The sequence below is a fragment of the Dendropsophus ebraccatus genome, chromosome 2 (assembly GCF_027789765.1).
Source record: "Dendropsophus ebraccatus isolate aDenEbr1 chromosome 2, aDenEbr1.pat, whole genome shotgun sequence".
NCBI lineage: Eukaryota > Metazoa > Chordata > Amphibia > Anura > Hylidae > Dendropsophus > Dendropsophus ebraccatus.
In genome coordinates this window covers 205,517,812-205,544,793 of record NC_091455.1, presented here as the reverse complement: position 1 = coordinate 205,544,793, position 26,982 = coordinate 205,517,812, and the positions used below count along the sequence as shown (strand labels likewise).

Below are 26,982 nucleotides of genomic sequence, written 5' to 3'. Positions count from 1 at the left end.
GTTTTCCAGGATTACAAAAACTTATCTGGTTTCTTCCAGAAATAGCGCCACCCCTTGTCCTCAGTTTATGTGTTCAGCATTGCACCTTAGCTCCATTAAAATCGATCTCCAACACTTCAGTAAGTAGCAGAGATTAGTTTGTCATACCTCATTTGTCACAACTTATTGTCCTTAATATATGAGGTTTTACACTGGACTAAAGTTAAATTTGCTATGATATTAAAGAGGTTTTCTAGGATTAAAAAAACATGGCTGCTTTCTTCCAAAAACAGCGCCACCCCTGTCCTCAGGTTGTGTTTTGTATTCCATTTCAACTCCATTCACTTCAGTGGACTAAGCCGCAATACCGCACACAAACTGCGGACAGGAATGGAGCTGTTATGTTTTTCTAATCCTGGATGACGCATTCAAGAACAGAACAAGTGACTGGACAAACTCAGCTCTGATAAACATATGCATGTAAAGGGGAACGATTTCAGTGAGGACAAATCTCTCTACAGTGCTACTGAATATGTAGGTGTTATATAATTAAAAAAAATTATATAGGTGCCAAAAATTTTACTCGCAATACCAAGTTTGACCACATGGTATGCTGTTAAGCCATATGTAGTTTGACACTCTACAGCAGCACCTAGTGGTAGATATAGTTACTGAGTTTACATTAATATGATTCTTTCATTACTTTGTTGTTTATAGTTCCAAAATTCTGTGATTTATTTCTCAATGTCATCCAGAAACCAATATATTATCATATACATAGAGCAGAGAGGATCCCATAGCAAATCAATATGGGGCCCCATAGCTGGTCCTGGTTCATGCCACAACACCTATCATCTCAACACTGAAAGGCTGAATGCTTATTGTTATCCTCACCCCCTTCTCATTACTTACTGGTAGCATCTTCCAAAATGACCATCTGATACACTGAAAGGACTAGTCTAACAGGGGCTCCCTATTCCATTGTATTCCATGTTAGAAGTCTCTGGTTTGTCAGCAGCCTCGATGATCCTGCCAATAGCCCACTATCTACAGCAGTCAGTCCATAGGAAATGTGCATTACTATGTCGCCATCTAATGGTCAAGATCTGTATGACATCCTTGGTAATAAATTCTTGTTGCTCTACTAACCGAGGTTCATTCCTGCAAAAATAAATAAATAAATAAATAAATAAAAATCTCTGTAAATGGTTTTATGCTACAAAAAATAAGGTATTTTTAATATTTTGCACTAAAGCAAAAAAAAAAAAGCTTACTGATATACTTTGTGTTTTTATTTTCCACCATTTTCAAGATCTCTGCTTGCTGTCAGTGAGCTAGTGCTGCTGCTGTCAGTGAGCTAGTGCTGCTGATATGGTTGAGATTTATCAATTATGAAGTTTTACCAGCTAGAGAATAGGCCACAAATGATAATACTTGTATAGTAAAGGCACAGGAGACGGGATCTGCCATCATTTTGGTGAATGACCCTCAATGTATCCACACCTATATTTAATGTATCACAGAGGATGATCCAGATTGGAGACAAATGTAACAGATCATCAGCTGGGAGAGGTCTGTGCAGGATTCTGGCCTCTGGGTCACAGTTCACATTTAATCACAGCAAACGGAGATCTTGAGAATGGAGAGAAACAGAGGTACAATTATGGAGGATGAATATATACTGTAGGTCTAATGGCTGCAGCCTGGTGTCCTGTATCCTCAGTGCTGATCCCCATTATCTTGTGTTGTATCCTCAGTGCTGATCCCCATTATCTTGTGTTGTATCCTCTGTGCTGATCCCCATTATCTTGTGTTGTATCCTCTGTGCTGATCCCTATTATCTTGTGTTGTATCCTCAGTGCTGATCCCCATTATCTTGTGTTGTATCCTCTGTGCTGATCCCCATTATCTTGTGTTGTATCCTCTGTGCTGATCCCTATTATCTTTTATTGTATCCTCTCTACTAATCCCATTATCTTGTGTTGTATCCTCAGTGCTGATCCCCATTATCTTGTGTTGTATCCTCTGTACTGATCCCCATTATATTGTGTTGTATCCTCAGTGCTGATCCCCATTATCTTGTGTTGTATCCTCAGTGCTGATCCCCATTATCTTGTGTTGTATCCTCTGTGCTGATCCCCATTATCTTGTGTTGTATCCTCTGTGCTGATCCCTATTATCTTTTATTGTATCCTCTCTACTGATCCCATTATCTTGTGTTGTATCCTCAGTGCTGATCCCCATTATCTTGTGTTGTATCCTCTGTGCTGATCCCTATTATCTTGTGTTGTATCCTCTGTGCTGATCCCTATTATCTTGTGTTGTATCCTCTGTACTGATCACCATTATCTTGTGTTGTATCCTCTGTACTGATCACCATTATCTTGTGTTGTATCCTCTGTACTGATCAACATTATCTTGTATTGTATCCTCTGTGCTGATCCCTATTATCTTGTATTGTATCCTCTGTGCTGATCCCCATTATCTTGTATTGTATCCTCTGTGCTGATCCCTATTATCTTGTGTTGTATCCTCTGTGCTGATCCCCATTATCTTGTATTGTATCCTCTGTGCTGATCCCTATTATCTTGTGTTGTATCCTCTGTACTGATCCCCATTATCTTGTTTTGCAGGGATGGACTTCACAGGAGAGTCCCAGATGGGTAAGAGCTCAATGTATATCTCTCCTATGATACATTATACATGTATAGATTGCTATACTGAGTATGATTCTATACCAGGACTGGGATGCTGTTATACTGGAAGATCAGTGTTAGGCTATGTTCACACTGCGTACGATTCCGGCCGCATTTCGTACGCCGCCGTACATGTGCGGCTGAAACTACGGGCGTGGGAAAAATCGGCATGCGGCCGGATGCGTACGAACCGCGAACATACGCCCGTAGTACAGTTATGCTTCCCTAGCTTGTTTCGAAGCGATCTGAAACAGGTCATTTACTTGGAAATCTTCGCCCAGCCCAATAAATCTCACAGAACCTTTTGGATCGAAAAATCAAGTTCAATTTGGCTGAAATAAGTACTTCGTACGGGACCGCATGGAAATCCACGGCCGTGAGTTTCAACATTTCCGTCCTCAAACAATGGTCTTGTTCATTTTTCACGGCGCCGTTTACGATCCGGCCATAAGCTCATACGTAGTGTGCATTGTGCGGCCGTATATCGTATACTGTATGACTGTACTGATCAGTATGTTATATTATATCATATATGACTGTACTGATCATCATGTTATATTATATGATACATGACTGTACTGATCAGTGTTATATCATATATGACTGTACTTATCAGTGTTATATTATATCATATATGACTGTACTGATCAGTGTTATATTATACTATATATGACTATACTGATCAGTGTTATATTATACTATATATGACTGTACTGATCAGCGTTATATTATATCATATATGACTGTACTGATCAGCGTTATATCATATATGACAGTACTAATCAGCGTTATATTATATATGACTGTACTGATCAGTATGTTATATTATATCATATATGACTGCACTGATCATCATGTTTTCTTCATTCATGCAGAGTCCCTGGAAAACCTGGAGGATTTGCAGTCAGGTAAGAAGGAGATTATAGCCGTCACCCACTATGGATGACACTGATGTCCGGTGTGATCAGGAGCCGCAATCTGACTGTAATGATGTTACTGGAAAGGATTGATCTAGAACAGAATGATCACAATGATGATGAGGATGATGGTGAGACTGACTATGATAGTTAGGATGAGGATGATGGTTATGCTGAGTATGATAGTTGGGATGAGGATGTTGATGGTGATGCTGAATTTGATAGTTGGGGGGATAATGATGGTGATGCTAAGGAATGATAGTTGGGATGATGATGATGTGGGGCAGGGCCGGCTGACAGCTATACAACCCCTGGTAAAAAGTATGGAATCACCAGTCTTGGATGAGCACTCATTCAGACATTTCATGCTGTAAAACAAACTCAGATCAAAAACATGATACAATATTAAGGTCATTCCAAAGTGCAACTTGTTGGCTTTCAGGAACACTCAAAGAAATGAAGAGAAAACATTGTGGAAGTTAGTGAATGATACTTTTATTGACCAAGCACAGGGAAATAAATATGGAATCACTCAATTCTGAGGAAAAAAGTGTGGAATCACTCAAATTGGAGGTAGAAAAAAAGGACACACCCAGTCTATTTCCTTTCCCTAAATGGACACCTGCCCCAGATTAGATGTGCCCGTTAGTCTGCAGTTAAAAACACCTGCAGTCATGACACCTTGGAGGGCTGCTGGACGAGGTGGAGTGGCGAGAACCATGGCTCCAACAAAACAAATGTCCTTTGAAACAAAAGAGAGGATTGTGAAACTTCTTGAAGAAGGTAACCCTTCAGGCATGGTTGCTAAAGATGTGGGCTGTATCCAAGATATGGACCAAATACAAACAGCATGGAATGGTTGTTAAAGCCAAGCGTACTGGTAGACCAAGAAAGACATCAAAGCGTCAAGACAAACAACTTAAGGCCATTTGTCTTGAAAACCGAAAAAGTACAACTAAACAGATGAAGCACAAATGGGAGGAAGCTGGAGTCAATGTATGTGACCGAACCGTAAGAAATCGCCTAAAGGAGATGGGATTTCTATACAGGAAAGCTAAACGAAAACCAGCATTGGCACCTAAACATAAAAAAACAAGACTCCAATGGGCTAAGGAGAGGCAATCATGGACTGTGGATGACTGGATGAAAGTTGTCTTCAGTAATGAGTCAAGAATCTGCATTGGACAAGGTGATGATGCTGGAACTTTTGTTTGGTGCCGTCCCAGTGAGATGTATGAAGAGGCCTGAAGAAAACAACCAAATTTCCACAGTCCTTGATGATATGGGGCTGCATGTCAGGCAAAGGCACTGGGGAGATGATTGTGGTTAATTCCTCCATCGATGCACAAGTTTACATTGACATTTTGGACAGTTTTCTCATCCCTTCAATTGAACAGATGTTTGGAGATGATGAAATAATTTTCCAAGATGACAATGCATCGTGCCATAGGGCAAAAACAGTGAAGGCATTCCTTGAAGAAAGACCCATTCAGTCGATGTCATGGCCTGCAAATAGTCCAGATCTCAACCCAATTGAAAACCTGTGGTGGAGATTGAAAAAAATGGTCCACAAGAAGGCTCCAACCTGCAAAGCTGATCTGGCAACTGCTATCAAAGAGAGTTGGCACCAAATTGATGCAGAATACTGTTTGTCACTCATCAAGTCCGTGCCTCAAAGACTGAAAGCTGTTATAAAAGCCAAAGGTGGTGCAACTAAATACTAGTGATGTATTTTGAATGGTCTTTTGTTTATGTGTTTTTCATGATTCCACACTTTTTTCCTCAGAATTGAGTGATTCCATATTTATTTCCCTGTGCTTGGTCAATAAAAGTGTCGTTCACTAACTTCCACAATGTTTTCTCTTCATTTCTTTGAGTGTTCCTGAAAGCCAACAAGTTGCACTTTGGAATGACCTTAATATTGTGTCATGTTTTTGATCTGAGTTTGTTTTACAGCATGAAATGTCTGAATGATTGCTCATCCAAGACTGGTGATTCCATACTTTTTACCAGGGGTTGTAGTTGCCCCCTTCAGCACAACGGTAGAAAAACTGCATAAACTAGTGACACCGGATATAATTGCTGGGCACAGGCTGCAATCCCAGCAGGTTTCCCGCAGTTTTCCATTGCAAAGGTTAAACCTGTGGCTGACCCCTGCAGGAGTGGCGGCATCCTGAGGGTATAATACTGCACATCACCTTGTACTGTGAATTATGGTCACAGCATGTGGATAAGATTGGTTACAATTTCTTCCACTATACTGCTCCTATAGATTACGGTGGGTTAGTTGCTGGCAAATCCAGTATACCAAGACCAGTATTACCAGTATACAAAGTGACCACCGTGACCAAAGTGACCACCGTGACCACTGCCAATACCACCTGATGTTAGGGAACTAAAACCTTAACCACACCAAGACCAATATTCCCCTATACAGTGACCATATACAGGTAGATAGCGGTGCTATACATGTTCTGCAGACTGTACAAACAGTAACAGTGACTTATATACTGTACAGTAGTTAACAGGTGATGTCTTTTCTGTACAAAATCGTTCACTATTCTTTTTCTTTTCCATCCAGCCCGTGCCACACCACTCTATAGAATCTGTCAAAATAATATCAGGTTCCTTGCCCCAGCCGATATAGTATTAGGTAGTAGTTAGGTATCCCTGTATCTCCATATAATAGTTAGGTCACTAATATGGTAGTTAGCCCCCTATGTGCTCACATATAGTAGTTAGGTCCCTTTGTGCCCACATATAGAAGTTAGGGCCTCCTGTGCCTCTAGATAGTAATAAGGCCCTCTCAGTTTCCTGGTATGAATTAAGGTGCTGACATAGAATTGCTAGGTCCCACTGTGCCCGTATATAGTAGTTAGGCCTCCCCTGTGCTCCCATATAGTACATAGGCAACCTCTGTGCTCCCATATAGTAGTTAGGCCTCCTCTGTGTGCCACTATAGTAGTTAGGTCCCTCTGTGCCCCTATATAGTAGTTAGGCCTCCTCTGTGTGCCACTATAGTAGTTAGGTCCCTCTGTGCCCCTATATAGTAGTTAGGCCTCCTCTGTGCTCCCATTTAGTAGTTAGGTCCCTCTGTGCCCGCATATAGTAGTTAGGCCACTTCTGTGCTCCCATATAGTAGTTAGGTCTCTCTGTGCCCTCATATAGTTGTTAGGTCTCCTCTTTGCCTTCCACCAATATTCACCTGGCTTACATACAGTCCATCGGTGTATCTTCTTTGTCCCTTTCCCAAACATTGCTCGAATTACGTCACTTGAGTGCCAGAGCTCAGGGAAGAGAGTGGCTTCTTGTGGCCATGGGCAGAATGATGCCTCCTCTTTGTCAGTGGGCTGCATTTACCTCTAAACACTTATTATGAATGCTAACAGTTAAAATGATAGGGGCAGCACCCAGCAGCCAAGAAGGCACCCCTAGGAGCAGATTGTTATGATATTGAAAAAGATGATGGTTTATATTGATGAGGATACTGATTCTGCCTGAGTAAAATAGTTGAGATGATGGTGGTGGTGATCCTGATGGTATTGACAGAGATGATGATTGATAATGTGTTGCTGAATATGGTATCTGTGATGATGATGGTATGTCCACATCACTAAGCCTATGAGCTGCCACTACTCCTCATTCAAGTCTATGAGATGTTATCATTCCCCATCGCTGATTCTATGAGCCGCCATCTCTCCCCATCTCTGAGTGTATGAGCCGCCATCACTCCCAGTCCGAGTCTATGAGCGACCATCACTCCCCATCTCTGAGTGTATGAGCCTCCATCACTCATCATCCCTGAGTCTATGGGAAGCCATCACTCTCGATCTAAGTCTATGTGCCGCCATCATTCCCCATCCCGGAGTCTATGAGCCGCCATCATTCCCCATCGCTGAGTGTATGAGCCGCCATCACTCCCAGTCCGAGTCTATGAGCGACCATCACTTCCCATCTCTGAGTGTATGAGCCTCCATCACTCATCATCCCTGAGTCTATGGGAAGCCATCACTCTCGATCTAAGTCTATGTGCCGCCATCACTCCCATCCCTGAGTCTACAAGCTGCCATCACTCTCCATCCAAGTATATGAGCTGCCATCACTCCCCATCCCTGAGTCTATGAGCCGCCATCACTCCCCATTCCTGAGTCTATAAGCAACCATCACTCCCCATCCGTGAGTCTACGAGCCGCCATCACTCCCCATCCCTGAATCTCTAAGCCGCCATCACTCCCCATCGCTGAGTCTATGAGCTGCCATCACTCCCCATCCCTGAGTCTATGAGCCGCCATCACTTTCCATCTCTGAGTGTATGAGCCGCCATCACTCATCATCCCTGAGTCTATAGGCAGCCATCACTCTCAATCTAAGTCTACGAGCCACCATCACTCCCCATCCCTGAGTCTATGAGCCGCCATCACTCCCCATCCCTGAGTCTATGAGCCGCCATCACTCCCCATCTCTGAGTGTATGAGCCACCATCACTCATCATCCCTGAGTCTATGGGCAGCCATCACTCTCAATCTAAGTCTACAAGCCGCCATCACTCTCCATCCAAGTCTATGAGCCGCCATCCCTCCCCATCCATGAGTCTACGAGCCGCCATCACTCTCCATCCAAGTCTATGAGCCGCCATCACTCCCCATCCCTTAGTCTATAAGCTACCATCACTCCCCATCGCTGAGTCTATGAGTGGCCATCACTCCCCATCCCTGAGTCTATGAGCCGCCATCACTCCCCATCCCTGAGCCTAAGAGCTGCCATCACTCCCCATCCCTGAGTCTATGAGCCGCCATCACTCCCCATCCCTGAGTCTATGAGCCGCCATCACTCCCCATCCCTGAGTCTATGAGCCGCCATCACTCCCCATCCCTGAGTCTATAAGCAACCATCACTCCCCATCCCTGAGTCTACGAGCCGCCATCACTCTCCATCCAAGTCTATGAGCCGCCATCACTCCCCATCCCTTAGTCTATAAGCCACCATCACCCCCCATCGCTGAGTCTATGAGTGGCCATCACTCCCCATCCCTGAGTCTATGAGCCGCCATCACTCCCCATCCCTGAGTCTAAGAGCCGCCATCACTCCCCATCCCTGAGTCTATGAGCCGCCATCACTCCCCATCCCTGAGTCTATGAGCCGCCATCACTCCCCATCCCTGAGTCTATGAGCCGCCATCACTCCCCATCCCTGAGTCTATAAGCCGCCATCACTCCCCATCCCTGAGTCTATGAGTCGCCATCACTCCCCATCCCTGAGTCTATGAGCCACCATCACTCTTCATCGCTGTCATATTCACTAGACATCATGTATATCACTTCCCTATTCCTATCCACAGAAGGAGTCATTAGCCGCAACTGCACGGAGAGCGGCTGGTCGGAACCCTTCCCTCATTACTCGGACGCCTGCGGCTTTGACCTCAATCAGACGGGTCCAGACCAGGTAAGAAAATAGTCTCCTTCCACCAATGATCTACTATGGCATCCATGAGCCGCCAGCCTCCAATGCATTACATACAGTGATGCCCCATAAGCCTCTGCCTTCAGCTGCACTACATTGTGGGAGATGTTTCTGACTTTTTACAGCAGATAACTGAACAGCCATGTGTAATCTGTACATCACCCACAATGCATTAGATCGGAGCTCCAGCTGATCCAACATAAGGTAATAGCAGGTTAGAGGCTCACTGTGTGATAACCTGGAGAGCTTCCATTGACTTCAGTACTAGCTATATGAATGTAGATGAGGTCACATGACGCCTCTCGCCCAATTAGCTGATAAGCGCAGGCGTTTATATAGAACACAAAGCAGGATATCAGCTCAGAACTTGCTGACTCTTATTTATAGGGATCCATCCAGCATCATCCAGCAGAGACACCGCCGCTCCGTACAGACATATACAGCAAGAGCTGCCAATGTAGGTCAGGGATACAGAATAAGAGATGACACACTGTGAAATAAAGCAAGCTGCATGTGTAAGACAATGGATTGTGTGTGCGAACAGAGAAAACGTATCAGAAGTGATAAAGAAATGATTACAGATTGTATATAATGTTACTGTACATAACGGGGGGGAAACACATCACCTGCCCTCATATACAATACAGAAGGGTGAGGTTCATGATCACAGGGAACAACCACAATCTCCCTCTCATCATTCAAAAAGAAAAAAAAACATTACTGTAATACTGCTCCTATATACAAGGATATAACTACTATAATACTGCTCCTATATACAAGGATATAACTACTATAATACTGCTCCTATATACAGGAATATAACTACTATAACACTGCACCTATATACAAGAATATAACTACTGTAATACTGCTCCTATATACAAGGATATAACTACTATAATACTGCTCCTATATACAAGAATATAACTACTATAATACTGCTCCTATATACAAGGATATAACTACTATAATACTGCTCCTATATACAGGAATATAACTACTATAATACTGCTCCTATATACAAGAATATAACTACTATAATACTGCCCCTATATACAGGAATACACTACTATAATACTGCTCCTATATACAAGGATATAACTACTATAATACTGATCCTATATACAGGAATATAAGTACTATAATACTGCTCCTATATACAGGAATATAACTACTATAATACTGCTCCTATATACAAGGATATAACTACTATAATACTGCTTCTATATACAAGAATATAACTACTATAATACTGCTCATATATACAAGAATATAACTACTATAATACTGCTCATATATACAAGAATATAACTACTATAATACTTTTCTTGTATACAAAAATATAACCACTATAATACTGCCCCCTATATACAAGAATATAACTGCTATATTACTTCTCTTATGTATACAGGTATGTATAGGAGTATGTTGCCACCTTAGTGTTTCTTACATATAGAGGTATTAGATGGTATTAGATGGTTATACGGCGGTTGATGTTGCTGATCTCTCTGCAGGACACTTACTTTCTGTCGGTGAAAGCCTTATACACAGTTGGGTACAGCACGTCTCTGGTGGCGCTGACCACTGCCATGGTTATCCTGTGTCGCTTCAGGTAAATTTCTTTATTATTACTTATAGAAATCAATGGTGAGGTACAATAAACACAGTCGGCCTTTGCTTTTGTTTTAGGGGGCCTCCAAATCCGAGCAGTGGGCTTCTCTTATTAGACTGAACACAATACTAGACTAATCCACTACTTGTACAGAGACTAGTCTCCCATTGGTGGGGAGTAAGGAAACTTGATGTCCCATTGGGTGAAATGTTATAGAAGGGGCCCCTGAAAGGCTGTCAGTGTGGGACCTGGCTGACAATCAATTCCTGGAAGCATAATATAACACTATACAGATAGAACGTTTCCCCCATTTACTTCAATATGCTGTAAATAACATACACAGGGATCAGTGGCGGCATCTTGTGGCTAAAAAATAGTAGTGCATGTATAATATAGAGAGCATAGGAACTTCTTGTAAAATACAGTGGTTTGCAATAAATTAGAATATCTAATTTATTTTTTTTCTTTAATAATTAAATTTAAAAAGTGAACTCATATATTCTATAGAGTCATTACTTTTTCAAGCATTTATTTCTGTTAAAGTTTATGATTATGGATAACAGCCAAGAAAAACCCAAAAGTCAGTATTTCAGAAAATTAGAATATTATATAAAACCAACTGAAAAAAAAATGTTTTTAACACAGAAATGTCGACTAAATGAAAAGTCTGTACAGTAAATGCCCTCAATACTTGGTCGGGGCACCTTATGCATGAATGTCGGCATCACTGCGGCGTGGCATGGAGGCGATCAGCTGATGGCACTGCAGAGGGGTTAGTGGAGCCCAGGTTGCTTAGATAGCGGCCTTCAGCTCGTCGCATTGTTGGCTCTGGTGTCTTTCATCTTCCTCTTTACAATACCCCATAAATTCTCTATGGGGTTAAGGTCTGGCGAGTTTGCTGGCCAATCAAGCCCAGTGATGCTGTGGTTAGTAAACCAGGGATTGGTACTTTTGCCAGTGTGGACAGGTGCCAAATCCTGCTGGAAGATGAAAATTCCATCTCCAAATATCTTTCCAGCACAGAGAAGCATGAAGTGCTCTAAAATGTCGTGGTAGCGGTGACTTTGGTGTTGATGAAACACAGTGAAGCTACACCAGCAGATGACATGGCTCCCCAAACCATCACTGATCGTGGAAACTTCACACTAGACGGATTGTGTGCAGCCTCTCCACCTTGGACCACTGGTCAACAGTCCAGTTCTTCTTTTCCTTGGTCGAGATGAGACGCTTCTGGCCTTGTTTATTGGTCAGGAGTGGCACATGGAATGCAATACTTGTAGCCCATGTCCTGCAGACGTCTGGATGTGTTGGCTTTTGAAGCACTGACTCCAGCAGCAGGCCATTTTTTGTAAATCTCTCCCAAATTTTTAAATGGCTTTTTTGCATTCATGCTTGTGCACCTTTTTCTACCGCACTTTTTCCTTCCAGTCAACTTTCCATTAATATGCTTTTATCCAGCACTCTGAGAACAGCCAGCTTCTTTAGCAATGAACTTTTGTGGCTTACCCTCCTTGTAGAGTGTGTGAATGACGGCCTTCTGGACATCTGTCAAGTCAGCAGTCTTCCCCATGATTGTGTTACATACTGAACCAGACTAATCCGTCCTTTTAGACGGAACGATTATCGTTCAAATTTGTACGATAATGATCGTTCCGTGTAAACACAGCGAACGATCAAGCGACGAGCGAGAAATCGTTCATTTTGATCTTTCAACATGTTCTCAAATCGTCGTTGATCTTTCGCAAAAAATTAGCAGATTGTTCCGTGTAAACGGTCTTTCAACGACCGAGATAGGCTTAAGCGATCGCAAAACGATCACAAAACGATTTTTCCGTACGATGTATCGTTCCGTCTAAATGATCGTTATAAAAAACACATTGTTCATTCAAAATCATTAATAGTGCGATTGGGCGAATTATCGCTCCATCTAAAAGGACCATAAGGGACCTTTTATAACACTTAGGAAGCCACTGCAGGTGTTTTGGATTAATCACTCTGTATGTAATGACTCAGGGCTGACTGGAATAAAAGGGGAACACATCTGTGGCCCAAGGGTTCTGAGAGCATAGTGTTATGGTGCTTTTAGACGGAGCGATAATTCGCCCGATAGCACGATTAACTATTTTGAATGAACGATGTGTTTTTTATAACGATCAGCGTTTAGACGGAACAATACATCATACGGAAAAATCGTTTTGCGATCGCTTAAGCCTATCTCACACATAGGTTAAATCGGTGAACGACTGTTTAGACGGAACGATTTGCGAATTTTTTGCGAACGACGAATGACAATTTAAGAACATGTTGAAAGATCAAAATAAACGATTTCTCGCTCGTCGCTTGATCGTTCGCAGCGTTTACACGTATGATTATCGTTTGAATCTGATCGTTATCGCGCAAATTCGAACGATATTCGTTCCGTCTAAAAGCACCATTTGACTGGAAAGAATACACCCCTTCCCACAGGACATACAGCAGCTGATAAGTACTGGAGGACTGGAGATTTTTTTATAGAATAAATTTACAAATCTCTATAACTTTCTGGCACCAGTTAATTTTAAAATGTTTTTCCCCTCCAGAGTTCCCCTTTAACACACTGTGACTGCACAACTTTTTTTTTCACTGTTTCAGGAAGCTCCACTGCACCCGGAACTTCATCCACATGAACCTGTTTGTCTCCTTCATCCTGAGGGCGATATCTGTTTTCATCAAAGATGAAGTTCTGTACGCCGAGCAGGACAGCAACCACTGCCACGTGTCCACAGTAAGCAGATGTATATGGGATGAGAGTCTTATAGGGTCCTGTGTGAATTAGGAGGGCATGCTGGGAGTTGTAGTCAATAAAACTAGAATGGAGCATGATGGGAATTGTAGCTTTACAAGCGCTGGTGGGCAGAAGGTTCCCCATCCCTGGTCTATCCAAAAGTTGTAGACTTCCAGATCTATGCTCTATAGGCTGATTTTTTACTATATAGCAGGGGTAGGAAACCTTGGCTCTACAGCTGTTGGAAAATTACAACTTACATCATGCCTGGACAGCTTTGGCTGTCCACGCAAAATGGGAGTTGTAGTTTTCCAACAGCTGGAGAGCCAAGGTTTCCTACCCCTGCTATATAGAGACCTGCTTCTTAGTACGTGTGTGTCATCTTAGTGTATATTGATGTCTTATGGCACGCAATGGCGGAATATGTCGCCATCCGGAGACGCTTCAGGGATCTGCTCACATCTGTTAGGTGATAAGCAAATGCTTAAAATTTTAAAGAAGGAAAAGATGACCTAAGAAAAGGTTCTTTTCCCTAATGGACTTCATGTGTCTCCTCCTGAGATGCGCCATTAGATGCATTACAGGGGGAGGATGTCGCTCGCGGCTCTTAACACCAGTTACATGCAGAAGATTTCAAAAGAGCAAGAAGTAAAAGGAGAAAAGCTTTGAAGCTAATCCTGACTCCTTTAGGCCAGGGATGGGAAACCTACGACCCTTCAGCTGTTGCAAAACTACAACTCACATCATGGCTGTCCAGGCATGATGGAAATTGTAGTTTTGCAACATCTGAAGAGCTGAAGGTTCCCCATTCCTGCTTTAAATCAGTGTTATGCAATTGATGGGGAACTATTAGTCATGTGACCTGTACCTGTGAAAGCATGCTGGGAACTTACAGGCCATTGAGTAGAGTGCTGGTTGACTAGAGAGAATTTTTTGATGTAGCTCATGGGTGGTACTGTTTCCTATTGAGAAGACATTGTTGGTGTATAGAGAGCTATTTTCAGGCAATGCTTTATGGGAAACAAATATGCAAATTAGCTTAACTACTATATGCAAATTAGCTTAACTACTCTGTCTAGCCAAAAAGTAACCTGTTCTTTACTGATGAGGGGCTGGAAAAGCAAAATATGGAGACGCTGCTTTGGCTAATTCTGGAAGAGAAATATATTGCATACTCCCCCCCCCCCCCCCCACACCCCCACACCCCCACACCCTGAACCATTGCTTGAAAATAAGTCTCCACGTTCTGCTTGGATCTTCTTGGTGAGAAATGACCCCTGATCTATTTTAGAGCAATAGTTACAATATTGTATCCTTCTACAAAGGATACAAAGTTATAGAATAGAATTAATCAAGCTCCTCAGCTGGCTAGCTCCGCCCATGAGGAGCAGTGATCTCCTTGTTTCCACCTATAGTAACCCAGATACACATTTTGTCTCCCCTCCATGTTCTGGTTGGATATCCCCAGTGAGAAACCACCCTTGAGCTATTATAGTGTAGCAGCTACAATATTGTATCCTGATACAATGGATACAAATTTGTAGAAAATAATTCATCAAGCTCCTCAGCTAAGTAGCTCCGCCCACGAGGAGCAATGATTTCCTTGTCTCCATCTATAGTAACCCAGACACACATTTTGTCACCCTGTAAATGATACGTTATGTCTTCTCTTATATCTTCAGGTGGAATGTAAAGCAGTAATGGTGTTTTTTCACTACTGCGTCATGTCCAACTATTTCTGGCTCTTCATAGAAGGACTTTACCTCTTCACACTCTTGGTGGAAACATTTTTTCCAGAGAGAAGATATTTCTACTGGTACACGATAATCGGATGGGGTATGTGTTCCACTATATATTGTACATCGTGGGGATGGTCTTGTGTATAGGGGGGCTATGTCTCATGTATGGGGGGCTACCAGTTTACTAGTTCTTGGTGATTGTCACTAGACTTGGAGGTTGTCACTTTGTACATGTCAGTCCATACCAGGAATAGTAAACCTTCGGTCCTCCAGCTGTTGCAAAACTACAATTCCCATCATGCCTGGACAGCCTTTGGCTGTCCAGGCATGATGGGAATTGTAGTTTTACAACAGCTGGAGGACCGAAGCTCCCCCATTCCTGGTAAATATTGTCATTCTGACGTTCTATTTATGAACCAAATAGCTGGATCCCTAGATTAGATAGATGGTAAGCTGACTGTATGATAAAACATAACCCCTTGCTTCCCATCAATAACAACGCCGGCTCTATGGCTGGTGTCTATAGGGATTTTACGGCATGACTTCTTTTGAAGAACGTCATCATCCGAGAGAACAAAGGGGACAGGGGGATGAAATATTTACCTTGTGCCTTGGCGTGTGTTCAGCTGTTTCAAAGTTGAGTGCGGTGTTAAATAATTCAGGGCGAGGAGCGCAAATCCGTCCGATGCGTCGCTGGATGACATTCATTTGCATTTTAATTACAAGCTTCGTATCAAAAGAGCGAATTCCGTCCCGGACAATTTATTCTGGAGATCGGCTTTGGTTCCAGCTTTGCATTTCAAAGGAATGCGGCTGCGGCACTCACCCGCGGCTTCTCTGGATTTCCATTCATGTTTGCAGGCTTTTCATCATCGGGCTGCGTTAAGCTTTTTATCTTTTTCTTATCTGTCCTCGAGTTACAGGTAGAATGTAGAATGACTCCTCTCATCGTCTCATCATACAGAGCGGATTCTGTAGATGTGTCCATGTTCCTGTAAAGAAGGAGAGGAACGTTATAGAGAGAGAGGAGTAATCTGTCAGAGCTGTAGGGCAAAGTAGCTAGTGTATCTAAGCCTATTATGTGTGATACTATTTACTGTTCCTGTGTATCTAAGCATATCATGTGTTATACTGTTTACTGTTCCTGTGTATCTAAGCCTGTGTATCTAAGCCTATCATGTTTGATACTGTTCACTGTTCCTGGGTATCTAAACCTATCATGTGCGATACTGTCTAATGAATAGTGTCATCTTCTCCTCTCCTCCAGGAACTCCCTTGATCTGTGTCACCATATGGGCCATACTAAGACTTCACTTTGATGACCAGGGGTATGTACAGTATAGGATCCGTTCACTCACCACATGTACTATAACAATATAAAACCTTTTGTGAGGTTGGATAAGTCACTGAGGCGCAGTACATACACAGAAGCTGATAGCGAATTACAAAATAACAGTCTGGGGGATTCAAGAGACCGCGTATTTAAAGACAGAACAATGTTGATTATTTGCTGCTAAAGCCAGCTGGATATACAACTCTTGGGAATGTAGCATGGAGTGCTAGCTACCGGGTTGGTAACTATCGGGGTGGAGACTATGAGGGTGGTAAATATAAGGGTGGTGACTACCAAGGTGGTAACTATCGGGTTGGTGACTATGGGGGTAGTAACTATCAAGGTGGTGACTATCGGGGTCATAACTATCGGGTTGGTGACTATGGGGGTGGTAACTATCAAGGTGGTAACTATAAGGGTGGTGACTATCAGGTTGGTGACCATAATGGTTGTAACTATTGGGGTGGTGACTATCAGGCTTATAGCTATCACTGTGGTGACTATTAGCTTGGTGAATATCAGGGTGGTGACTGTCAGGTGGTGACTGTCAGGGTGGGGAGTATCAAGGTGGTTGCTGCTGCCAAAAGAGAAAAAAGATAGACAGAAGACATGATCTAAGAAAAGGAAAAACATTAAAATTTAGGGTTAACCCCCCCTCCCCCCAATTCTAATGGCTGCTAATTTCATCTTACTGTACATTCACAGGGGTCTAAAGGCCCTATTTCACTGAACGATTATCAGCCGATATCGGCTGTTACGGCTGATAATCGTCCCGTGGAATAGGAGGCAACAATCAGCTGACATTGTTCATGCCAGCTGATCGTTGAAGTCGTTTGTCTTTCAACATGTTGAAAGACAAACGACTTAAATAGCAGCAATCTGGTGGTGCTGCTCCATGTAATAGGAGCCGTGGCAGCAGACCGCTGCTATATCCAATGGGCTGCTCGGACGATCAGCGATCACCCGGGCAGTCCCCCCGCAGCTTTCCCCGGACCTCCCTGGACTCACCCGCTGGAATAGCGGCAGCAGCGAGCGGGGGACGAGGAGCAAACAAGTGCTCACAATGCTCATTTGCTCCTCAGAGTTGTGCCGTGGAATACGGCCTTAAGAAGTTGCTAATATCCTGTTGGCTTTAGCAGCAGCTGATTGGCATTGTGCTGTTTTTTTTTTTGTTTTTTTTAATATTTATTTACTACTTGGACAATGATCTAAGAAGGCGATCTAAGGTTTGGAGGTTCTGCCCAGCCTGGGCAACTAGAAGGGGCTCTGTCCTATACAAACCGACCTGGCTCTCTATTTCAATTCTATTGTTATTATAGGTTAGTATTAGTGAGTGATATTATTATAGGTTAGTATCAGTGAATGATGTTATTATAGGTTAGTATTAGTGAGTGATATTATTATAGGTTAGTATTAGTGAATGATGTTATTATAGGTTAGTATTAGTAAATGATGTTGGGTTTATTATGTTTTTTAGTTGCTGGGAAATGAACAATAATGTGGCCCTCTGGTGGGTGATCAAAGGTCCCGTCATCGGCTCCATCATGGTAAGTGGGATAGGGATGGATGACATGTGAGTGCTATGTGGCCCAGAGTTGGAGAGTGCTAGCACTCAACATTGGTAGTTCTCCAGCAGTGAAGGGGTTAACAGGCAGTGCTGTGCATGTTGGGAAAGAGGAGGGGCATAGAAGGATCTAGTGTGGAGATCCAGTCAGTGTCAGATAGTGTGCTATGAGGTAACAAGAAGCAGGATTCTGTTGTGTGAATATTAGAGAAAGGAACTAGATCCGGTTGTGTTATGAGGTAAAAACACTGACAGAGAAAGTCAGATTTATATGAAAAGCCAAAATAACATTACAGACCTAGATTCCCCACAGGGAGAGAGAGCAGGATTTACCACAGAGAGAGAGCAGGATTTACCACAGAGAGAGAGCAGGATTTACCACAGGGAGAGAGAGCAGGATTTACCACAGAGAGAGAGCAGGATTTACCACAGGGAGAGAGAGCAGGATTTACCACAGGGAGAGAGAGAGAGAGAGCAGGATTTACCACAGGGAGAGAGAGCAGGATTTACCACAGGGAGAAAGAGACCAGGATTTACCACAGGGAGAGAGAGAGAGCAGGGTTTACCACAGGGAGAGAGAGCAGGATTTACCACAGGGAGAGAGAGCAGGATTTACCACAGGGAGAGAGAGACCAGGATTTACCACAGAGAGAGCAGGATTTACCACAGGGAGAGACCAGGATTTACCACAGGGAGAGAGAGAGAGCAGGGTTTACCACAGGGAGAAAGAGACCAGGATTTACCACAGGGAGAGAGAGAGAGAGAGAGAGAGCAGGATTTACCACAGGGAGAGACAGACAAGGATTTACCACAGAGAGAGAGAGAGCAGGGTTTACCACAGGGAGAGAGAGAGAGAGAGAGAGAGAGAGAGAGAGAGAGCAGGATTTACCACAGGGAGAGAGAGACCAGGATTTACCACAGGAGGAGAGAGAAAGAGCAGGATTTACCACAGGGAGAGAGACCAGAATTTACCCCAGGGAGAGACCAGGATTTACCACAGGGAGAGAGAGACAAGGATTTACCACAGGGAGTGAGAGAGCAGGATTTACCACAGGGAGAGAGAGAGAGAGCAGTATTAACCACAGGGAGAGAGCAGGATTTACCACAGGGAGAGAGACCAGGATTTACCACAGGGAGAGAGAGAGCAGGATTTACCACAGGGAGAGGGAGACCAGGATTTACCTCAGGTAGAGAGACCAGGAGGAGAGAGAGAGAGAGAGCAGGATTTACCCCAGGGAGAGAGACCAGGAGGAGAGAGAGAGAGAGAGCAGGATTTACCCCAGGGAGAGAGACCAGGAGGAGAGAGAGAGCAGGATTTACCCCAGGGAGAGAGAGACCAGGATTTACCACAGGGAGAGAGAGCAGGATTTACCACAGGGAGAGAGAGAGAGAGAGAGAGAACAAGATTTACCACAGGAAGAGAGAGACCAGGATTTACCACAGGGAGAGAGAGCAGTATTTACCACAGGGAGAGAGAGAGAGCAAGATTTACCACAGGGAGAGAGAGCAGTATTTACCACAGGGAGAGAGAGAGAGAGCAGGATTTACCACAGGGAGAGAGAGACCAGGATCTACCACAGGGAGAGAGAGACCAGGATCTACCACAGGGAGAGAGAGACCAGGATCTACCACAGGGAGAGAGAGAGACAAGGATTTACCACAGGGAGACAGAGAGAGCAAGATTTACCACAGGGAGAGAGAGACCAGGATTTACCTCAGGTAGAGGGACTCCAGCCCAGTGGGAAGCAGAGGGTGTTACAGGATAGGACTGATAAACCCAGGTACCTGAAACATACCCTCCTTATGTGAAGAAGGCAGGAAGCATTTCCACATTGTTCCCAGTGATGTTTATTGCTGATGGAGTTTTACTGTATGGAGAATGTACCAGAATAAAACCTGTTAAACTTCATTACAATGGATCATGCTTAACCCTTTAAGAACCAGGCCCAAAATGACCCAGTGGACTGCGCAAATTTTGATCTTTGCGCTTTCGTTTTTCCCTCCTCCCATTCTAAGAGCTCCAGCACTTTCAGTTTTCTATCTACAGGCCATGTAAGTGCTTGTTTGTTACAGGAATAGTTGTACTGTGTAATGGCGGCTTTCATTTTACCATAACATGTATGATGGAATTCCAAATATATTATTTATGAAAATATAAATAGGTGAAATCGTAAAAAAGAATGCAATATGGTAACGTTTGGGGGGTTCCTGTGTCTACGTAACGCACTATATGGTAAAAGCGACATGATACCATTACTCTTTAGGTCAATCCGAACACAACCACATGCAGGTTACACAGATTCTCTAATGTTATATATATTTTTTTTTAATGAAATCCTTTTTTTTGGCAATTAATTATTAATAAAATGGGCCTATTGTGACGCTTATAACGGTTTTATTTTTTCACCTACGGGGCTGTATGGGGTGTCATTTTTTCCGCCATGATCTCTAGTTTTTATTAATACAATATTTGTGAAGATCAGATGTTTTGATCACTTTTTATAAATTTTTTTATATATATAATGTAACATCAAATCGGTAATCCGCGCACTTTTTTCCCTCTTTTTGTGTACGCTGTTTGTCGTTCACAATGACACTTGTTATATTTTAATAGATCTGACAATTGCGCACGCTACGGTATATTATATGTTTATTTATTTTTATATATTTTATTTATATAATGGAAAAAGGGGGGTGATTTAAATTTATATTGGGGGAGTGGCTTTGGGGTAGTGTATTGGTGTTTTTAACTTTTTTTTTACACATTTGAAGTCTCTTTGGGGGACTTTTACATTCATTAGTTTGATTTCATACACTGATCATTGCTATGCCATAGGCATAGCATTGGTCAGTGTGATAGGCGATCTGCTCATTGAGCCTGCCTGTGCATCGGGCCGGACCGCACGGAGGAAGGTAAGAGACCTCCAGCGGTCCGATACAACGATCGGGACCCCCGCAGTAACACTGTGGGGGTCCCGATCGGTAAGTGACAGGGGACTCCCCCTGTCACTTACACTTAAACGCCGCGGCCGCGCCGTTTCAGGAGTTGATGACACGGATGTCATGAACGGTGAGGTGCCGGCTGCTGATTGCAGCCGGCCCCCACCTGCTATGAAGCACGCTCCGCTAAGGAGCACGCTTCATAGCAGGAGAAACACCCAGGATGTACAGTTACGTCCAGGGTCGTCTGGTGACAGACTTCCACGACGTAACTGTACATCCAGGGTCGTCTAGGGGTTAAAGGTGAAGTCAAGCAAAAATTTTTATAAAAGTATTGTATTGCTTCCAAGTTATACAAATCACCAATATACACTTATTACGGGAAATGCACATAAAATGCTTTTTTTCCCTGCACTTACTACTGCATCAAGGCTTCACTTTCTGCATAACATGGTGATGTCACTTCCTGGATAACATGGTGATGTCACTTCCTGGATAACATGGTGATGTCACTCCTTGGATAACATAGTGATGTCACTTCTTGGATAAAATGGTGATGTCACTTCCTGGATAACATGGCGATGTCACTTCCTGGATAACCTGGTAATTTCACTTCCTGGATAAAATGGTGATGTCACTTCCTGGATAAAATGGTGATGTTGCAGTGTCCCAGACAGGCTGTTCCTTTCTCACTTTAAAGCGTAACTGTCATTTCAGGGTAATTTTTTTGAAAACATTAAATATCAATAGTACAAGTGATTTTCAGAAACTTTGTAATAGGTTTTATAAACCAAAAGAGTTTCCTTCTGGACTGAAAAAACAATCTCCCAGCCTCCCCCCTCACTTCAGAAGAAGCAGGATTTCTGTGTCCATTATGTGGCTATGGAGAGGGGAGGGGCACCCTGCAATCTTCTCTCAGTAAGTTCATAGATAAGCACTGACCTTTCTGACCCCAGAATCCTGCGGTTTAGGTGCCCAGACAGTCTACAAACAGCTGACCTTCATGTCACCTCTTCCTGCTCCCTCATCTCCCCCAGCCCCTCCCCCCTCCATAAGGATAAAATGGAGAGAGCAGAGCCCGTCTTCACTGGCTTCTCTGAAATGAAGACGTGTTTGCCTGATAATGCACAGATAAGAAGTCAGGGGGGGGAGGCTGGGAGATTGCTTCTTCAGTACAGAAGGAGGCTTTTTTGGCTGATAAAACCTATTACAGAGTTTCTTAAAATCGCTTATACTACTGATTTCTGCAATAAAAAAAAAACATGACAGTTACGCTTTAAGTTTACTTTTATTATTATGGTCCTGCCTGTCCTGGTAACTCTATGCACTGCAACTACTTGCTGTTTCACCCCTATTGCTCTCAGGATCCTGTACAATTATATGTACATTTCTGTGTGTATAACTATGTACAGTGGTATGCAGAGGCTGGTGGTCACGTGACCGTGCCCCGTAACCATGGTTCCCCCAATGGCCGTCGAGCTTTGGCCAGGGGTTACCATGTGACTTCCCCTTATTGGGGCAGTTCTGTCCTTTACCTCAGAAAGGACGGATGTGTTCCTGCAGACCCTCTTCACCTTTAGAAGAGTGGCTGGTGCGTTGCTGTTGCAGTTATTGGCTGTCCGGCTGCTCAAGTGCCAGGAGTATCCTCTCATCTGGGCGTCGTTCCTGTTCTCTACCTCCTCATCAACTCAAGATATTCACCGCAAGTAATCTAATCCACCCAGCCTCTCTATTCCTCTATCACTACTACTCCCATCATCCGGCACGTTTCACTCTCAGCCTATGCAGCACCACCCTTGCTCTACTTGTACAAGTCTGCTATATACCCGGTTGCATCCGGATGAGACTTTTGCTACCAGTTACCTCAGTTACAATAAAATTGTAACCACCGTTGTTACTGAACCCTGGCATTGCTGTCTAATATCTGGTGCCCCGACTAGGTACAACGAAGAATCGCATGCCCAGTGTCCCGCATAGTATCGCAGACCGTCCTCCAGCTGTGCCACCCTCGTGCCCTAACCGTGGCCACTCTACATCCCACAGCACCTGGTTACTGCCTGCAATACCATCCGCACTGCGGAGTGGCCCCTAGGGGCCAGGGCATCGCAATGTCACTTCCTTGATAACACGTGATGTCACAACCCGACTCCCAGAGCTGTGCGGGCTGTGGCTGCTGGAGAGGATGATGGCAGAGGGGTGCTCAGTGTCCCTCCAGTGCTCTGTGTCCCTCAGTGTCCCCCTGCCATCATCCTCTCCAGCAGCCACAGCCCGCACAGCTCTGGGAGTCGGGTCGTGACATCCCCATGTTATCCAGGAAGTGACATCACCATGTTATCCAGGAAGTGACACCATCATTTTATCCAGGAATAGACATCACCATGTTATCCAGGAAGTGACATCACCATGTTATCCAGGAAGTGACACCATCATTTTATCCAGGAAGTGACATCACCATGTTATCCAGGAAGTGACATCACCATGTTATCCAGGAAGTCACATCACCATGTTATCCAGGAAGTCACATCACCATGTTATCCAGGAAGTGACACCATCATTTTATCCAGGAAGTGACATCACCATGTTATCCAGGAAGTGACATCACCATGTTATCCAGGAAGTGACACCATCATTTTTATCCAGGAAGTGACATCACCATGTTATCCAGGAAGTGACATCACCATGTTATCCAGGAAGTGACATCACCATGTTATCCAGGAAGTGACATCACCATGTTATCAAGGAAGTGACACCATCATTTTATCCAGGAAGTGACATCACCATGTTATCCAGGAAGTGACATCACCATGTTATCCAGGAAGTGACATCACCATGTTATCCAGGAAGTGAAGCCTTGATGCAGTAGTAAGTGCAGGGAAAAAAGCACTTTATAAGCATTTCCCGTAATAAGTGTATATTGGGGATTTGTATAACTTTTGGGGGGCAATACAATACTTTAATAAAAATTTTCGCTGGACTTCTCCTTTAACTTCATCATATGTGCTATAGAGAAGATACACTTAAGAGCCTTGACGCAGCACCCCATTCAATTCCCTCAGAATCCCAAAGAACTCACAATACCACACGCTGCCATATATTAAGGGCCCTATTCCACAGTAACGATAATCGGCCGAATCGGCCCCATTTGGCCGATTATCGTTCGGTGAAATAGAGAGAACGATCAGCCGATGATCGTGTCATCGGCTGATCGTTCATTTAGGGCCAGACCTAAAATCATCGTTCCCCCACTGCGGATCACTACGGTTGAATAGCGGTGCGCGGCGGGCGACCGACGATTTGACAAGCAGCAGCAGCATACATTACCTGTCCAGGCTTCTTCTCCGCGCTGTCTTCATCCCCGGGTCCCACGCGCTCTATCTTCAGATTGGCCGGTCAGCTGACGGAGCGCTCAGCCAATCACAGGCCGGGACTGCCAGGGCCTGTGATTGGCTGAGCGCTCCGTCAGCTGACCGGCCATTCTGAAGATAGAGAGATGAAGACAGCGCGGAGAAGAAGCCTGGACAGGTAATGTATGATGCTGCAAGGACATTGGTAACAATGTCCTTGCAGCCCTTGCACAACGATCATCGGGCTGTGGAATAGGCCCAGTAAACGAGCGGCGATCTAGCAGATCGCCGCTCGTTTACATCGTTGATCAGGCCCTCCTCGGCCCGTGGAATAGGACCCTAAGAGTGGCGATGGATAACAGGTAAGAAGCCTTGTATTATATGGTGTATTAGTTATATCATGGCTACTTTGTGTCACTCAAAAACCATAATGGTGGATCCATGTGGGGCTGAAGTATGGCTGCACCCACTGCCTTCTTAATATTAGAAACTGCGTTTAAAAGGTGACATTGGTTATGACTCGCAATGGATAAGTCAACTCGGGAAGCCTTCATCACTGGGAAAGGGTCCAAGCGCCATCACTTAAAGGGTATTCCAGCAAAAAAAATATATCAAATCCACAAGTGTCAGAAAGTTATATAGATTTGTAAATTATTGCTATTTAAAAATCTCCAGTCTTCCAGCACTTATCAGCTGCTGTATGTCCTGCAGGAAGTGGTGTATTCTCTCCAGTCTGACACAGTGCTCTCTGCTGCCACCTCTGTCCATGTCAGGAACTGTCCAGAGCATGAGAGGTTTTCTATGGGGATTTGCTGCTGCTTTGGACAGTTCCTGACATGGACAGAGGTGGCAGCAGAGAACATTGTGTCACACTAGAGGGAATACACCACTTCCTGCAGGACATACAGCAGCTGATAAGTACTGGAAGGATGAAGATTTTTTAATAGAAGTAAACTGTATAACTTTCTGACACCAATTTATTTGAAACAAAATAAATTTACCCAGAGTACCCCTTTAAGTCAGGGATTTGGGACCTTACCCCACGTTTATAGTCCTGGATCTTTAGTAGGACCTATACTGCCGCCTATGTCGCTCTATAGGTGTTACATGACTGTGTGCTGGATTTATGAGAAATACCTGAGCTGAGTGATTAGGAGAGGGGCACATACTTATAGACAGCAGAATGAATGACCCCCGGCAATGGATCTTCTACCCCGCCCCACCATCATCTCACTTAGAAATTGCGATGTCTCGGGCACCGCGCTCTAATGACCTCAATCCGGTTTCCTTCTCGCACGGTCATAAGAATGTGATAATAAGTGTCTGAGAAACGTTCAGAATCCAATATTGTTTCCTGTTTTCAATTCTCACTTTGCCCAACAGATCAACTTCGTCCTGTTTGTCGGAATAATAATCATCTTAGTGCAGAAGCTTCAGTCCCCGGACATCGGCGGCAACGAGTCCAGCATATACCTGTAAGTGCAAACACCCAGATACTGGGGTATTGGAGACTGTTCATATATATCTATATCATTACACATACACAAGATCCCCAGGTTATACCAGCTGTACATGTATAATTATATACAGGAGATCCCCAGGTTATACCAACTGTACATATATAATTATATACAGGAGATCCCCAGGTTATACCAGCTGTACATATATCATTATATACAGGAGATACCCAGGTTATACCAGCTGTACATGTATAATTATATACAGGAGATCCCCAGGTTATACCAACTGTACATATATAATTATATACAGGAGATCCCCAGGTTATACCGGCTGTACATATATAATTATATACAGGAGATACCCAGGTTATACCGGCTGTACATATATAATTATATACAGGAGATCCCCAGGTTATACCAGCTGTACATATATAATTATATACAGGAGATCCCCAGGTTATACCAGCTGTACATATATAATTATATACAGGAGATACCCAGGTTATACCAGCTGTACATATATAATTATTGTAGGGATCTTCCCGGGGGATGGTGTGTTTGGACACAGTTCACAGCAGACTTGGACTTGTAAAACAACAGCTTGGCGTTTATTTTCAGCATAAACAGTCCGTAACAGAAAATATAGCAACACTGCGCTTTAAGAACAAAACAAAAGGTCTTGCCCGTCTGGGCGCTAACTAACAAAAGCAGGTTACCTCTCTGACACTTCAGTCGGCAGTATTGCGGGGTGTGAACAGGCCCCAGCAGCGGCTGTCTTCCCAGCTCTCACCAAACAGCATGCAGGCTGTTCACTCCTGGCTGAGAGCAAGGACCTGTACACTGAGCCCACCTTTTGCCTTCTCAGGCTGATTGGGATCAGAGCTCACCTGATCCCAAAACCCACACTGGATCGAGGGGGAGGGAATGGCAAGTCCCACTACCAAAACCTACCTGCCATTCCATGTAAGTCCAGGCCCGGCAATAATAAATAATAGCTCAGCAGCATAACACTGCTGAGCACAGATGCCTCCTGGACTCACCATCTCACACTATGCATCAGCCTAGGTGAGATGTACACCCCCTCGAGCACTTTACCAGTGACATGTCCACATATCCCCCCCCTCTTCTTCAGACCGGAGGGCTGAGCATTTTGTCCCCACAGACAGTGTACCCG

General features: G+C 43.8%; 1 protein-coding gene and 1 long non-coding RNA gene across 3 annotated transcripts in view; one reads left to right on the top strand and one right to left on the bottom strand.

Annotated features, from left to right (window-relative positions):
• The window catches only part of ADCYAP1R1 (ADCYAP receptor type I), a 141,071-nt gene that overhangs the window by 87,330 nt on the left and 26,759 nt on the right, over positions 1 to 26,982 (top strand). For both annotated transcript variants that reach the window (XM_069959260.1, XM_069959259.1), the window contains exons 5-13: positions 2,613 to 2,642; positions 3,551 to 3,583; positions 8,931 to 9,034; positions 10,567 to 10,664; positions 13,296 to 13,428; positions 15,111 to 15,264; positions 16,435 to 16,495; positions 17,978 to 18,047; positions 25,732 to 25,823. In XM_069959260.1, coding sequence (XP_069815361.1) covers positions 2,613 to 2,642; positions 3,551 to 3,583; positions 8,931 to 9,034; positions 10,567 to 10,664; positions 13,296 to 13,428; positions 15,111 to 15,264; positions 16,435 to 16,495; positions 17,978 to 18,047; positions 25,732 to 25,823 — 775 coding nt within the window. The remainder of the gene's footprint in view (positions 1 to 2,612; positions 2,643 to 3,550; positions 3,584 to 8,930; positions 9,035 to 10,566; positions 10,665 to 13,295; positions 13,429 to 15,110; positions 15,265 to 16,434; positions 16,496 to 17,977; positions 18,048 to 25,731; positions 25,824 to 26,982) is intronic.
• On the bottom strand, positions 725 to 19,890 carry LOC138783928 (uncharacterized). Its single transcript, XR_011361776.1, has 3 exons — positions 19,779 to 19,890; positions 15,771 to 16,159; positions 725 to 1,140 (listed from the first exon to the last, which is right to left on the bottom strand). It is a non-coding gene; the product is annotated as an uncharacterized lncRNA (long non-coding RNA).